Source organism: Pan troglodytes, chromosome 3 (genome assembly GCF_028858775.2).
Source record: "Pan troglodytes isolate AG18354 chromosome 3, NHGRI_mPanTro3-v2.0_pri, whole genome shotgun sequence".
Classification (NCBI taxonomy): Eukaryota; Metazoa; Chordata; class Mammalia; order Primates; family Hominidae; genus Pan; species Pan troglodytes.
In genome coordinates this window covers 96058831-96075901 of record NC_072401.2, presented here as the reverse complement: position 1 = coordinate 96075901, position 17071 = coordinate 96058831, and the positions used below count along the sequence as shown (strand labels likewise).

General features: G+C 36.8%; 1 protein-coding gene across 14 annotated transcripts in view; it reads right to left on the bottom strand.

The window, feature by feature from the left end:
- Positions 1-516: 516 nt before the first annotated feature.
- The window catches only part of PDLIM5 (PDZ and LIM domain 5), a 223790-nt gene continuing 207235 nt past the window's right edge, over positions 517-17071 (bottom strand). For all 14 annotated transcript variants that reach the window (XM_517349.9, XM_009448043.5, XM_009448048.5 and 11 more), the window contains 4 exons: positions 14101-14281; positions 11189-11309; positions 6195-6310; positions 517-4764 (listed from right to left, as the gene is read on the bottom strand). In XM_517349.9, coding sequence (XP_517349.3) covers positions 4675-4764; positions 6195-6310; positions 11189-11309; positions 14101-14281 — 508 coding nt within the window. In that variant the 3' untranslated portion in view covers positions 517-4674. The remainder of the gene's footprint in view (positions 4765-6194; positions 6311-11188; positions 11310-14100; positions 14282-17071) is intronic.

Below are 17071 nucleotides of genomic sequence, written 5' to 3'. Positions count from 1 at the left end.
AGAAACATTTGTCTTAACTTTATACAGTTGGAAAAATATCTTAAACTAATAAACAAATGAGGCAGAGGTGAGCCTACCTAGTTGTGGAATAGTCAGTTAATGAGATTGAGATGAGTTAAGCATCCCAATATCTAATGCAAAATGTGGAAATATGGATGATGATTTATATTCTTTGATTATGTTCTAATATAATGTTTGATATGACAGGTTGTTCCAATAAATCATTTCAGCAATAAATATTTTCAAAAGACAATAGACCTTATTTATCTATTAATTCATAAACATTGGGTACATTCTACATGCACGGCATAAGAACAGAGAGAAATACAATAAATGTGACAGTATTTTCAAATATTTTGTTTCTGAGACATTTCGATAAGCAAATATCATACTAGAAGGGTTCTTCTGAGAATTATTACATCCTATCCTAACCTGTGAATATGGAACTTGATTATTTTCCCATGATGACTTGATGGAAACCACTCGCCAACCAACAACAACAACAAAAAGGAGAGCTCATTTACAACAATGCAGTCATTTATTTATTGAGTATGTGCACATTATGGTATTATTACTATACTGATTATATTTATCATGTGACTTCTAATTAGAAAATGTATCCAAAAGCAAAACAGCAGATATACAAAATTAAAGAGACAGAAGATAGACATTAACAGATAAGGCAAATTATACATTGAGAATCCAAATCCAATACCTTTAAACATTTGGGAAATGAGGGGGACAAATGGAAGCCAGATCAAATTTGTGTAAAACTATTCAGTATGTTTCCCTTGCTTCATGTCTGAGAAGGCTCTCCCTTCGATGGGGATGACAAACTCCAAATGCCACACAAATGTTAACAGAATACTAGATTCACACTGGAACGGGGGTAAAGAAGAAATTATTTTCTATAAAAGGGCTCCTAATGTAGTACTGCTTGAAAATGGTACATTTTTGTTGTAGATTATTTTAAACATAATGCTACACTAATATTATGAAGATCTGAGCTGTTATTTCCATTTGTTTTTACACTGTGACTAAATGATTAGGTTTTAGTTTTAGACTCTAAACGGAACCTGAATTAATAGGAAATAAACACGGTACTATAGCTGTCCTATGGTGCCCCTATGGGTGATGGGTTCCAAGAACCCCCTAGGATACTAAAGTCCATGATGTTCAAGTCCCTTATAGAAAATGGTGTAGTATTTGCATATAACCTATGCACATCCTACCATACACTTTAAATCATCTCTAGATTACCTATAATAGCTAATACAATGTAAATGCTTTGTAAATAGTTGTTATACTATATTGTTTAATGACAAAAAAAAGTTTGTACATGTTCAGCAAAGGCGCAACCATCCATTTTTTTCCCCAAATATTTTTGACCCACAGTGGGCTGAATCACAGATGCGAAGCCTACGGACATGGAGGGCCAACTGGAGAAGCATAAGCAGGGGATACTTTTTAGGTTGCTACTTCAGCAGGCAACATTCAGACCATGGAAGTCTAGAGAAAGATTATAAATCTGAACTTACCGCTAAAAATTTTAAAATGGGAAATAAATCCAAGGAGTTTTTAGTCATGCATTATGATTTTAATCTATGTTATGCCAAGTACAGCATTCCAAAATATACATCTAGAGACTAAAAGTAAATGCTCTATAGTGAAGAAGTAATAATTAAAAAATGCTACTAATATAGAAAATTTATAATCAGAAAAATAAATATTCAGGGAGGTCACCAGAAGAATAAAGTGCTCTGCCAGTTATTAAAGGATTACTGCTGGTGAATTAAATATGGCATTCCCCAAGGGAAATAGAGAGATTCTTCTGGATTATGTTCAATATTTATTTCACAGGATTAACTGTTTTAGGAACAGATATAAAGCTTCGCCACGGAAGAGATGGACAAAGCACAAAGACAACATGATACCTTAGGAAGCAACACTACCCTTTCAGGCATAAAATTTGGAGAAATGCAACATTATGCTTCATGAATAATATGTAGAAAGAAGGTCTGATGAAAATGACATCCTTAATGTAAGATAACTTTATAAGAAGTCTGGGTCAAATAAAATTCTTTGAAGAAAACATCCAAATGTCATTGACTTATCAAATACTATCTTGGCATATAACCTATGAAGGCAAAACTAAACAAACAAACAAAAAGCTCACACCAAACAAAACCGTCAACTTATTTTGTATTCTATAACGTACAAGACTGTAAAGATGTGACAGTGTACATTATATGACAATGCACATTAGCCAGCAAGTCTTTTATAGGTGGTTTCAGCAGCAACGGTAAATAATGCAGAATTCAGCTCCAGTACTTTATTTCAAAAGAAATTTCCTGCCTCCCTCCAAGATGCAGGGTGAGGAGGTAGCTTGGGGTTGCTATTGGAGAAGTATTCAGTTTGCTACTTTGTGTCACCCCTTGCCATTCTTTTATCCCCAGTTAATTATTATCTGCATATAATATAAATCTGCTAGACCATAAATTAACAGCTTTCAGGACAGATGCCTTGAAAGTTCTTAGGGAGGTTAAACAAATATTGTAGCCTAAAACCTCCTCTATAACAAACATGCACACAATGGAAGTGATGTCGTAAGTGAGTGATGGGGCAGGAAGGACCTAGGGCTCTGTCTCGACTATAAAATCACCTTGCCCCAAACAAATTTAAATTATAACTTAGGAGGTTCATGGACTTTCATCCATTCTGGAAACAAAGAGAAAAACCAAATCAAATACCAGAATCTGTTTTCTCACTGGGCAAATAGCAACAGGATCCACAGTTTTACCACAATTGTTTCCCTGTCTCCATGTGGTATCTACATAATTCTTTTCCCAAAGGAGGAAATCAAATAACAGGCCAATCTGAGTAATTAAACTCCCCTCCCAACACTACCCAACCTCTGTGAATAAAAGCTTTCCAAACTTTGTGATCACATTTGAAATTGGTTCACTTATTATTGAGAGAAAACCACAAAAAGTCTCAATTTCATCACATCCTCAAGCCAATCTTTAAATTTTTAAATGCAGAAGAAGAAACAAAACGAAACAAAAAGATCATTCTGCAAAGAGACCTCTCAACTCTTCATCAGCCAGTGGCATAACTCAGAAACTGATTTAACTAATTTATTATTTGAGAAAAGGGGATTGAAAAAAATTGGGGGGTATAATCTTCTGATTCACAATTCCCAGCCACATTCTTTTCTATTTATTCTCTCTCTCTCTCTCTCTTTTTTTTTTTTTTTTTTTTAAGAGCCGGAGTCTGGCTCTGTCACCAGGCTGGAGTGCAGTGGTGCGATCTCAGCTCACTGCAACTTCCGTCTCCTGGGTTCAAGCAATTTTCCTGCCTCAGCCTCCCAAGTACATGGGACTACAGGCACGCCCCACCATGCCCAGCTCATTTTTGTATTTTTAGTAGAGACAGGGTTTCACCATGTTGGCCAGGATGATCTTGATCTCTTGACCTCATGATCCGCCCGTCTTGGCCTCCCAAAGTGCTGGGATCACAGGTGTGAGCCACCACACCCGGCCCTCTATTTATTCTCTTTAAAGAGAGAGAAAACTATGAGAGGCCAAAATTATTTAATTAAATCTTTACCTTAGCACAAGGGAAAAAATGGAATTTGCCTAATATAGGTGATGAAGCATACACAATGAATAGAAACAATCACATTTTAGTAAAAGGCAAAAATTTGAGACTTATAAGCTATATGGTAGCTTATTTTTGGGTGGGGAAGAAATGAGAAAAGAATATAACATCTCTTACTGGCATGACACATTTTGATAAAAAATCTTATTGTCCTTTCCTACTAGAATGATCCACTGTAAGGCAAAAATAATATACAAGCAAATTTTTTTTTTGGAGACGGAGTCTCACTCTGTCACCCAGGCTGGAGTGCAGTGGTACGATCTTGGCTCACTGCAACCTCTCCCTCCCGGGTTCAAGTGATTCTCATGCCTCAGCCTCCTGAGTAGCTGGGATTACAGGCGCGTGCCACTGCGTCCAGCTAATTTTTGTATTTTTAGTAGAGATGGGGTTTCACCATGTTGGCCAGGCTGATCTCAAACTCCTGACCTCAGGTGGTCCACCCACCTTGGCCTCCCAAAGTGCTGGGATTACAGGCGTGAGCCACCGCGCTCAGCCTACAAGCAATTTTTTAAAAACTGACACCTATTACTGATAAAATTCTCTGTTTAAAATCCTATTTACTATTTTAAAGATAAGTATTAGTTTTTTTAAAATACAATAATTCTGTTATTGATAAAATTTAAGGCATTTTCATTGCCTTTTGCAGATTTACTCATAACTACCTAACAAGGAAAGAAGGTATAATTATTTCAGATTGGATTATTTATTCTAAAATTAAATTCTTCACTAATTTATTCTAAGATGAATTTAATAGTCCATCAGGAAATTGGTTTTTATAAAGCTTATTTTATGGGCATAAAATACAGGAAAAAGTAATAATAAATGCCAAACCGTCTCTTTACTTTATGAAGCCAAATATTTCCTCAGACTTGGTTTTTAAAGCTGGAATTTATTCCTTCAGGGCCACTATTATTTTTCAAAACTCCATATAAATATTGAATCTAAAAATTAATTAGTAATTTTAATTTTCCTTTTTCTCTTCAAATTCCTTCTCTTCTCTTGAACTGTTGACTTTCAAAAATTCACAGAATGAGCATGTTTCTTACACAGGGGCTTGTCCTTCTTGGAGAAAAAGGTCTGACCTTCCAAACTTTTACAACACACCTGAAAAAGAAGCAGCATTTAAGAGATATTATTTAAGAGGATATTAAGAGGATTTTACCCAGTATGCTGCAGAAGGAGAGAGTGATTTTTCCCCCCAATGGATAATATGACAAAACACTTTAGTTGGTTAAGTTAGACTCCCTAATATTTGACGATTACTATAACATTAGATATAATCTTTCAAAAGCAATGAAAAATTCTAAATTCTAATTTATAGAAAGCACCGATCATCACTTTTCTTTATCCAGAGGGAAGATTTATCCCTAACTTGAAAATCAATATAGAAAGGGGGCTCGTTAAATATATTTTATCTCCCCAAATTATAAACAACGTCCTAATTTTGCTTTGTGTTGTAGAGACTCATTTGCTTTACCAAACCTTCCCAAGCCCAACATTAGCTTGCTGCCAGTTACACAGGCACAGAATACCTGAGACCCTTTTTTTTTAAGGGCTGCCTTGCGTTCAAGCTGAGACTTCTTTTGTTTGTTTCTTATAACCAGGTCAGTATCTGGCTGCTGAGGATTATACAGTCAGTCCACTATCTACATTTACAGCTCCTTGTTTTTCCTATTGCCTTTGTTAATTAGAATGAACAGCTTTATTAGAAAAGAAAAGGCAAATCCGCTAAAAGTTCTGCTTTTTATAGACTTTATGAAGTCTAAGAGATGGATGAGGTAAACAAGAAAAAGTTCAATGGTAATGTTTGGGGAAATCATTAAGCATCGATTAATATTACTTTTGCCCCCTTTGTACAATGAGTATTGAAAACTGTAGATATGTTAAATCTAATTTTAAAAAGTCAAACACCTGAACAGAGCACGTTTACTGGATATTTACTTCCTACATTTAAAAACTATTTATTTTAATATTTGAATCCATCCTAATCATTAAACATAAAACCAAAAATATTAAAATATCAAATGAATAGGCAAATACTTTATCACATGTTTATTGGACCATAGTCTCAAAAAGAAAAGAATATCCAGGGGCTATTGCTAAGAAAAGAAATGACTCAACATATAGTTTATTCCCAGTGTTAATCCAATAGCCGATTTTTATAATTATTTATTTGTATTTTAAGAAGTACCTAACGTTTCCAAAAACTACAACAAACACTCCAGTAACAGAGGTTTTTTTTTTTTTTAAGTAAAGGAATCTTACTGTTTTAAGAAATACATAGCTTCTCCTTATAGACAAAAATATATTAAAATTGTATTTTCTCTAAGGACTAAGGATCTCACTGTGTGCCAAATAATTTCAAAAATGCCAAAAAATTTAATAAACAACTTTCGAAATTTACAAAAAATTAAAAATAATTTTTCCTTAGGTTTGAAGGACTGAAAGACCCAGAAGCTGATATTTCCACTAAATACTAAAGCTAGAATTGGCCATACTATACCCCTTTAATTAGGAAATAAGACTCTACTTACTGAGCATACAAAGCAAGTGTCATGCCAGGTGTAGCCCAGAGCTTCCAGGAACATGTCACCAGCTTCTATGGGAAATTCACATCCATGGCATATAGTACCAAAGAGGGCATAATAATCTGTATTAAGGGAGGGCAGAGAGACATAATTTAAACATGATGAAGTTTTAGAATGATCGTTCCTAGAAGGCAGCAACAAAATCAGGATTAGATGAGATGCTGAAGACAAAGATATTAGGAATTTGAAAAATTTCAGGAGATGGCATAACATTTGGCTTGAGAGAGATGTTTAGCATGTTTCAGGATTCCCTTGGTATAAATATTATTTATACAACCTAACATTCTTGAGTATAATTTTCCATGTAATACTTCTCACTTCTCGCCAACTACTTAATTGCCTAAATACATATAAAGAACTGTTCTGGCCGGGCGCGGTTGCTCATGCCTGTAATCCCAGCACTTTGGGAGGCTGAGGTAGGCAGATCACGAGGTCAAGAGATCGAGACCATCCTGGCCAACATGGTGAAACCCTGTCTCTATTAAAAATACAAAAATTAGCTGGGCGTGGTGGCGCATGCCTGTAGTCCCAGCTACTCGGGAGGCTGAGGCACGAGAATTGCTTGAACCCGGGAGGTGGAGGTTTCAGTGAGCTGAGATCGCGCCACTGCACTCCAGCCTAGTGACAAGAGTGAGATTGTCTCAAAGAAAAAAACAAAAAGAACTGTTCTGTGACCAGTTATCAGTAGACATGACTGTTCTGAAGAAATACAAATGACTTCTAATAACTAGCAACAATAAGACTAATGAACAGAGATCAAAAACAAAATCTGATATTGGCAAATTTCATAGCGTATCTGACTTGGTCAAGGAAGAAAAAAGAAACATTACAGGAAACTTACATGAATAAGTGCTATGACTGAGTTTCTAGCTAGACTGTATCACAATGATATTAGCCACAATTTATTTTGCTGTATTTTCCTTTCAATTTTATGACTTCATGTTGAAAACCCTTAGCCAGAAAAGACCATTTACTTGACATAGATTACAGTTATAAGAATACTAACAGGATTTCCTTCTGACAAAAGCAGTTTTGAGATATTTCTCTATTACTAAATTAGAATTTTCTTTTTTTTTTTCTTTCATTAGAGAGACAGGGTCTTGCTCTGTCACCCAGGCTTGAGTGTAGTGGTGTGATCATAGTTCACTGCAGCCTCCACCTCCTTGGCTCAAGCCATCCTCCTGCCTCTGTCTCCTGAGTAGCTGAGACTACATGTACAAGCCACCATGTCCAGCTAATTAAAAAAAATTTTTTTTTGTAGAGACAGGGTCTTGGTAGGCTGCCCATGCTGGTTTTGAACTCATGGCCTCAAGTGATTGCCTCACCTCCCAAAGAGCTGGGATTAAAGGCATTGAGTCACTGTGCCTGGCCCTAATTTTCTTTTCTTTTTTGTCTTTTTGAGACAGAGTCTCACTCTCTCGCCCAGGCTGGAGTGTAGTGGCGCGATCTCGGCTCACTGGAACCTCCACCTCTCGGGTTCAAGCGATTGTCCTGCCTCAGTCTCCCGAGCAGTTGGGATTACAGGCGCCCACCACCACAACCTGGCTATTTTTTTTTTTTTTTGTATTTTTAGTAGAGACAGGGTTTCCCCATCTTGCCCAGGCTGGTTGACCTAATTTTCTTTTATGCAGCTCCTCTCACTACTGTGTTGTGACTCATGGTTCACCCTTTGGCCTTTGGCATTGTCAATCCAACCTCAGCTGGAGAGGAAGGCAGGCTATAATTTGCAACTCGATTAACCTTACTTGGCAATTGTCAATCTTTAGTATTCCTTAGCACCATTTGCTCAGCATAGATTCATGCAGTCTACTGTGTACCAGGCATTGTTCAAGGCACTGCAGGGGTACAGTGGTGAAGAAGACAGTTGAGGTTGCTTTCCTCATGGGGCTCATATTCTCATTGGAAAGAGGATGTCATGATTTATTGAATTAAAAAAATGATAATAAATAAATTTCAGATTATGATAAATACCATGAAGGAAAGAAAATAGTAATTTAATACAAAATAATTGGGGGGGGGGCACTACACTATTAAGGAAAATTAGAAAAGGCCTCTCTGAAGAGGTAATAGTTGCAATGAAACGTGAATAAAGAGGAATCGCCACAGAAAAACTGACAAAGAACATTCAAGTTAGAAGAAACAGTAAGCACAAAAGCCCCAAAGAAGGAAGGATCTCAGCATGTTCAGAAAAACGCCAAAGGGCTGCGTATGGGTAGAATCTGGTGACAGAAGGTAAGGTGAGAGGAGATAAGGATGGCAAAACAGGCCCTCAAAAGTGTAATTTGGCCGGGCGCGGTGGCTCACACCTGTAATCCCAGCACTTTGGGAGGCCGAGGCAGGTGGATCACTTGAGGTCAGGAGTTCTACACTACCCTGGCCAACATGGTGAAACCCCGTCTCTACTAAAAATACAAAAATATTAGCCGGGAGTGGTGGCAGGTGCCTGTAATCCCAGCCACTTGAGAGGTGAGGCAGAAGAATCACCTGAACCCGGGAGGTGGAGGTTGCGGTGAGCTGAGATCGGGCCACTGCACCGCAGCCTGGGTGACAGAGTGAGACTCCATCTCAAAAAAAAAAAAAAAGTGTAATTTTTTTCTAGTGGAACCCACTAAAGGGTTTAAGCTTGATCTAATTCACATTTCAAAAACTATTACTGGTCAGGTGTGGTGGCTCACGCTTGTAATCCCACCACTTTGGGAGGCCGAGGTGGACGGATCACGAGGTCAGGAGATCGAGACCATCCTGGCTAACACGGTGAAACCCTGTCTCTACTAAAAATACAAAAAAATTAGCCAGGCGTGGTGGCGGGTGCCTGTAGTCCCAGCTACTCAGGAGGCTGAGGCAGCTGAATGGCGTGAACCCGGGAGGCAGAGCTTGCAGTGAGCCAAGAGTGCGCCACTGCACTCCAGCCTGGGCGACAGAGCAAGATTCCGTCTAAACAATATATATATATACACACACACACACACACACACACACACACACACACACACACACACACATATATACTACAGCTGCTCTATGCCTGCTGTTTGGAGGTTGGAAGGAAGGGGAGGGGCTATACCATTTAGGTGCCAATTACAATGTCCAGAAAAAGGGTGAAAGCAAGTTAGCTTCAGTGACTTTAGCTTTAGTTAGCTTTAGTGGAGATGGAGAGAAATAAATGAATATGATATACATTGGAGGTAGAGCTGCCAGGATTTCCTATTTAGATTGGATAAGGAAAGAACAAGGGAAAAAGCAGAATCCAACATGGCCTGCAGGTTTTTGGATAGTGGACGGTGGGGTTATTTATTGAGATAGAGGAAACTGGGTTAAGAAATGGTTTGGAGGTTAAAAGAAGAAAAAGAACAAAAACAGACCAAGTTGATTAGATGTGACATTTAAATAAATATTCAATAATGTTTTTCCTTTCCTATAAGTAATTATTTGGTATTTAAAATATGACCTCAAATACATTAAATATAGGTATTAAGGCTAGACTGTTTTATGTGTTTTGGCTAGATATGGGCTACCTGCCAGTTAGTCAAAATGTCTTCCAAAGCTGCTAAAACAAACAAATCAAACTAAAAACCAAACAAACAAACAAAAAAAACCCAGCCCTTTCTTCAGAAAAATTAAGTGGAATTACAAAATATGAAGTATTCTGGTTGAATCGAGGAAGGCAGCCTGTGGCTAACCTGTCCCAAAACAGCCCATGGGGTATTTCACTGGAATTTCTGGGGTTCCTGGGAGACAGTCTGGAATATATCCAGGTTGGTTTAAACTAAGGAGCTGAAAGGAAGATGAAAATAAGAGAATACTGAGTGGGCAAAGAAGGGCTGAATGATGATGATACAGCTTCAACTTAGAAGCTGACTGCTCCTTTAACTCCATTATTTTGGAATACCTCCTTCTATCAGCACAGAGCTTTGAATTTCAAGGTAGAATAACAATAAAACTCAGTAGTGAGAATGCACTGGTAGTGAATACAGGCACAATAAAGGAAAAATGTTTTGTATTTTGAAACATGTATATGTGGTAGTAATATCTAAGTAAGGGCAATATTAATAAATAAATGTTATAAAAGTTCACTTACAGACTTTGGGAAGGAAAAGGAAACGTTCTGAGTTTGTGTGATAAGACAAATACAGTAGATAGGTCCTTTTAGTCTAGTTTATTAAAAATCATTTTACCAAGGGAACAATCCAAGTCAGGATTACCTTCTCATTCAGTAAAAGTAACAAACGATCTCAAGTTTATTTTCAAGGCAGTCGCCTTAAAGGGCAAATCAATATCATATTCTAAAGTGGAACATTTCTGATGTTTACAAAATTCACTACTGGACTACAAGAAGTGGACTTAAGGTACATGATTTAGTAGAATTTATATCCACAAATCATTGGGAATTCAAGCAAAATATTTTTCCTACTAAGTAATGCTTACATTCTCAATTCTAATAATAAAGTTGGGAATATCTGTTTTGACAAAGTCACATTAAAAAGTCTATATAGGGCCAGGCGCAGTGGCTCATGTCTGTAATCCCGGCACTTTGGGAGGTGGATCACCTGACGTCGGGAGTTCAAGACCAGCCGGGCCAACATGACAAAACCCTGTCTCTACTAAAAATACAAAATGAGCCGAGCATGGTGGCACATGCCTGTATTCCCAGCTATTCGGGAGGCTGAGGCAGGAGAATCGCCTGAACCTGGGAGGCAGAGGCTGCAGTGAGCCGAGATTGGGCCATTGCACTCCAGTCTGGGCAACAAGGGTGAGACTCCGTCTCAAAAGAAAAAAAAAATCTACATAGTTTTTTCTATATGCTTAGAGCAGCATTAAATGCTTCCAAAACAATTAAGAAAATAACTTTGCCTAATATTTTCTTGAGCTTTATAGTAATATAAGGGTTAATGTTTTACCTTTATTCAAAATTTAAGAAACAAATGGCTCCCTGATCTTACCATTCTCACAGTAGGGTTCACCATCCTCCAAGTGAAAAACATTGTTCCGAATGGGCTTTCCACAGGCTACACACACAAAACAGGAAACATGCCAAGTTTGTTTCAACGCATTGATGACTTCCTGTTACAGAAAGGTAATTGGATGTAAAAAAAGAAGATGACAATAAATACATAAATGTTTATTCTAATATCTGTACCAGTAAATCCCTGTAGAGCTAATCCAAAGTAGGCACACATACTTCATTTTTGTCTTGAGCTTTCCCTCAAAGTAACAAGAGATACTTAAGAACAGACTCACAAATCATCTAAACGGATGCATGTTTAGACGTGTGTTCTTTACAAATGCCAATCAATAAACTTAAAGAATGATCACTATGTTATTTATACATTATATGTACAGTGAATAAAGTAAGTATTTCATAAATGCTTGCTACAAAACTTTCTGCTTCTTCTCAAAGGGTGTCAGGAAACATTAACTTACAAAGGTTTTATGGTATTATCTGCAAAAGTTCTGGGGGAAGGAGGAAGCATTTAAAAATTAAAACAAACCTATACTTTGGTGCATTTTAGAAGCAATAATATAATATATATAATTTAATAACAAAACATAATGGGGCCGGGCGCAGTGGCTCACACCTGTAATCCCAGCACTTTGGGAGGCCGAGGCGGGCGGATCACGAGTTCAGGAGATCGAGACCATCCTGGCTAACACGGTGAAACCCCGTCTCTATTGAAAATACAAAAAATTAGCTGGGCGTGGTGGTGGGTGCCTGTAGTCCCAGCTACTTGGGAGGCTGAGGCAGGAGAATGGCATAAACTCGTGAGGTGGAACTTGCAGTGAGCCGATATCGCGCCACTGCACTCCAGCCTGGGTGACACAGCAAGACTCCGTCTCAAAAAAATAAATAAATAAGTAAAAATAATAAAATATACATAATTATATATAGTTGTATATATTACATGTATATAATGTATATAAATGTATATAATGTAATAAAATATAATAAAAATATAATGTAATCCAATCAGTTTAACACGTGTTTAGGCTTTTGGAAATCAGCTAACATGGCACTAAGCACAGACTCAAATGAATGTCTAAAATTTGGACCATATTCTAGTCAGCAATGGCCCAATGGTTAAACATACCAAGTTATAAAGATTTGGGCCAGATATTAGTTAGTAAAAGAGGTTTTGGGTGTTGGTTTTACAAGAAATCATTTCTTTGGATTGAGAGAAGGATGGAGCCATTAAAATAATTTTTGATGAGTAGTGAATACTCTTTCTATAATATTTATCACAAAAAATAATATACATAAAACATGATTACAATTTTGTAAACACATTACTTATAAAGAGCAAACTGGAAAAAAACACATCATAAGGTTAACAGTAATTATCTGTGATTGGTAAATATTTAGGTCATTTAAATTTATTCTTTAAATTTTTTGTGTTTTCTAATTGTGCTTGAGTGAACTATTTTCTTTTATAAAAAATATCAAAATAAAATGAAATAATATAGACTTATTACCCATAGAAATTGTCATAGTTCACTACTGAAGGACAATGGGAAGAAACAGACATTTAGATCCAAAAAATTCACCATGAACATTTGTAGAAGATGTATATTGAATCAAACTATCTCCCAAGGCTTCCAGAATATTCTTCCCTTTCCATCCTTGAGAGAAATCTTTAACAGGTAATCAAATAACTAAAACACAATCTAGACAAGCTATTGAAGTTCTGGCCCATCTCCAAGGCAATGAGTATGAGATTTCCATTTCCCAGAACTTTATTTGGGTCTAAGACTCTAACTTCACTTTGTTTTGTTATTCTGACATTTATAGAATACCTTGATACACTAAAACAGTATTAATGAATATTCTATTAATTATTTGTTATCATTTGGGAAGGTACAGTCTGAACCATTCCACTTCTTTGTTCCCAACATATTACACAAATCAATAATCTAGAAATATTTCAGGTGGCATATATATAATTTTAAGTGTCTTCAACGTTTCAGACATATTTAAGGATATCCTAAGAGATATCTTAAGACTACTCAATAATTCATACTACCTATTCTCTCAATTAACAATAATTAGAGTTTCATTATCATATTTTCACATTGAGAGTATATTAGAGTTCAGCAGGGCCATGTCCAATTTTTGTGTGAAGCCAGGTACTCTGGCTTCTTCTGAAATCAGATTCCAGCTCCTAGTCACCCATAAAGTATGCCTGACCCTTACTTTATCATTGGAAACTAGGTATTCCAGAGCAAGAAATTCATGTATTCATTATTTATTATGTACTGTATCTGATTCCTAAATTACTCGTTTTTTTGCAAAAAAGGAAAAAAAATTATTTTTCCATCACATGTGCACTCTCATAAAACTGAGGTTATATTTTTAAACACTGTATGTATTCAAGAAAAATATATCATTTATAAACCTCATGTTTTATATATTTCATGAAATCAGTGTCCTGTGCTTGAACTCTGACAAGTAGGGAAATACTGCTCTTATAAAAGCTATGGAATTTAATTTAAAACAGTGAAGGTGTCAGTTCTAAGAACTCAGATGTGTGTGGTCCTATGCGACCTCTTCATTCCTGAGCAAACAGGCTCCTGTTGAGGAAGCACACCCACAGTAAATTATTTTTTCCCCACAGTGGCTAGACTTTCACCAGACAAGCCAGCACTCAGTGAGACAAAACCAAAGACAACCTAACCCCATGAGTCCGATATATTTCCACAGAGGTCTATTTAGTTTTGCTTTACAATAATAAATAGTGACGAAAGCAGAGAGGGCATAAAGCAAGAAGAAAATAAAAAGTTAAAGTGATAGAAGACTTTCATATCAAAAAATTATTCTACTTTAAAACTGATTCAGAATAAAAACGTTTCCAATACTTACTCCAAGGATCTTCCTTTGGCATCGACCACATTCAGGGGCAAAGAATTTCTCATAGCACAGCTCACAATACAGGGCTCCTTTCTCCTCTACAAATCCAATGTAGGCCATTGTATTTTTGCAGTGAGCGCAGTTGAATTCTTCTGGGTGCCAAGATTTCCCCAGTGCCACTAAGAATGGTCCTCTGACAGAAGAAAAAGAGGCCAACTAAGTTTGAGAATGAAAGTTTCTAGAGTTAGCCTGGATAAGGACCTCTTTTATGCAATGTCCAACCAATTAAATACTTGCTCAATTTTCCTTCTTAAGGACTGAACTCATGGGTGTTGGGTGTTGTAAATTCACAGAGGGACTCTGCATTGACGTGAAAAGAAAACAGGAGACGTGCACTTAAGGGATTCCTTCAAGAAAGGGCACTCCCCACCCCTTTTTCTGCCTAAGGGAATTTGGTGATGTTTTATTGAGCTGAAATGAGGCAATCTGTCTGCATCATGGGTAGGATTGAGAATGAGGATGTTAACTGTGACTGTGACGGAGCATGAGGCAACCAGAAAAAAATATATGGTTTAGGCAGAGATGAGACTTTGACATTTCTATAAAAGAAACAAACAAAAACTTCAATTTGGTAAGTCATAGTGCTAAAAATAGTAATAACTATTACCAGAGACAATTTCTCTTCCCCACAATTTTTCTTCCCCACACATTTTTTCATGTATTTATTTCTCAACTTTACTAAACACATCAAGTCCTCACCCTCCAAAATGACTACAGGAACTGTAAACTAGGTATTATCAATTGTCTGAAACTACTCGGAAAGGTTTCATTTCACTCAAATATGACTGATTTATTTCAAAAATTTAATTTTATTGTGGTAAGAACCCTTAAAATGAGATCCACTCTCTTAACAGATTTTTAAGAGTACAATGTAGTATTGTTAATTATGGGCACAATGTTGTACAGCAGATCTCTAGAACTTATTCATCTTGCATAACTGAAATTTTATACCCACTGTGCACCAACTTCCCTCTTCCCCCACCCCAACATGACCAATTTTTAACACACATTTGTATCAAGGTAACAAATGTTTGTAAAGAGATTTTTTTCCCCATTAAATACTTTATGGTCATGAACTGATAAGATGGGCTTGGTTTGCTTGGCAGGAATCCATTATGAAGCCTTATCTAGTCATGAAGCCTGCAGAGACTAACCATTCTAGCCTCTGCAACATACTTTTCAGTAGCTATATCACACTAATTTATATTCATAGAGCAGCTTTACCTCCAAGGCACTTTTACACTTATCTAATTTGTCCATGCAACATTCCTGTGAGACAGACCAGGACAGTTATTATGAATTCAGTTTAACAGATGGAGAAGCCAAGGTACAGAATGTTCAAAAGATATGACAAATATCATAAAATCACTGACCCAGCCAAGGCCAGAAGCTGAATTTCCTGATTTCTAGTATGCCGCTCTAGTCAACTGATACTCTGCCTTTGACCTCATTAACATCACTTATCATCCCTAAGCGACCACATGGTAATTGTTGGTAAGCATCAGACACCAGACTTCCAGGCAGATTATTAACAGGAGAAGTCATAGCAATGAGTATCGCAAAGTCACAGCATTTTTAAAATTCTGACAATAACATAAACCTTGCTATTCAATAACTATCTCCCACTGTAAATTCTTTGTCACCATATTGATGTTTACTCAGAATCAGCACCTAATTCTGCAAGAGTCACAAAAGGAGAAAGGCTCTTGATGAGTGATTAAAAATTTTTACGTGGGGTGTAAGAGGGTATTTTCTAGCCCTACTTTTTGTTAACTTGTTTCTTATTAATAACGTGATGCCATTTTGTATAAGCTAGTACATATCATTCTCTTAAGTTTGAGATAGGCAGTTTATTATTATTATTTTTAAAACTTTAGGGTACCATAATTTTGTTATGACTATTAAGGAATGCCTTTGTTTACTAATTCCTGCCAGAAAAGAAGGGCTACAGATCACCTATTCTGTAATCGAATATATTACTTTTGGTAAGTGGTCCATCATTTTTAACTGACTTATAAAATAACAATCCTATTCAACGAGTTCCTTCATCTAATTTTCTCAGTGTATGTTTGGCAAGTAGTTTATCAGCAAAGATAAACCAGGAATCACACTGCTCAAAGCCAGACAAAGTTTGATGAGTGCCCTGTGTTTTTCCGCCAGGCGGGCAACTGGTTATACACGCATGAAAAATCTTCCAGGCTCAATTTACTGTGACCATAACACAGAGCATGGTAGAGCTTTGGGGTTTCATGCTACTCTCTGGCTGCACATTAAAACAGATTCAAAGCCATTTACTAGGGTGAGTTTTTTACTAGGGCACATCTTTAGCTCATCCATAAGGCTGGAGGACTCTTGAGGCTAGTATTCTTATTTGGCTTCTCAGTTTTCAAAGAAGTCAATCCAACTTCAAACTGCATTTTGTTAAAGCATAAGTGTTGGTATGTACCTGGAACAAAATGAAAAGCTCTGCTCCTGGAACATGTCTATCAATGCTATCAAATATTTGACAAAGTTCATCTGAGAAGAAAAAAAGACATTTAAGAATAACTGACCAAGGAAAATACATTCCATTTGCCAGATTTTCTAAAATATGTATTGAGTTCAAGTCAGATCATCAGAAAACTGGGTTCTGTGAATCACAGCATATTGGGCCTGCTGCACCCCGCAGGATTATTCCTTTTATGAACGGTGCTTGTTGTGATACATGAACCTGTACTGGTAGTTGTTACAGGGCACAGCTCTATGAAATTCACCCTTGCTCTTCCTGCAAGTTGTTGCTGGAGTGTTGTTAGATCTCATCCAGCGTCACTTTCACATGGTCTCATTCAGAAAAATTCCTCCCTGATTTCTGCAGCAAGAACTATTATGCTTTTCCTCAGCAATAGTCTTATTTTTATCTTATTGTAAATTGCAAAACTACCTT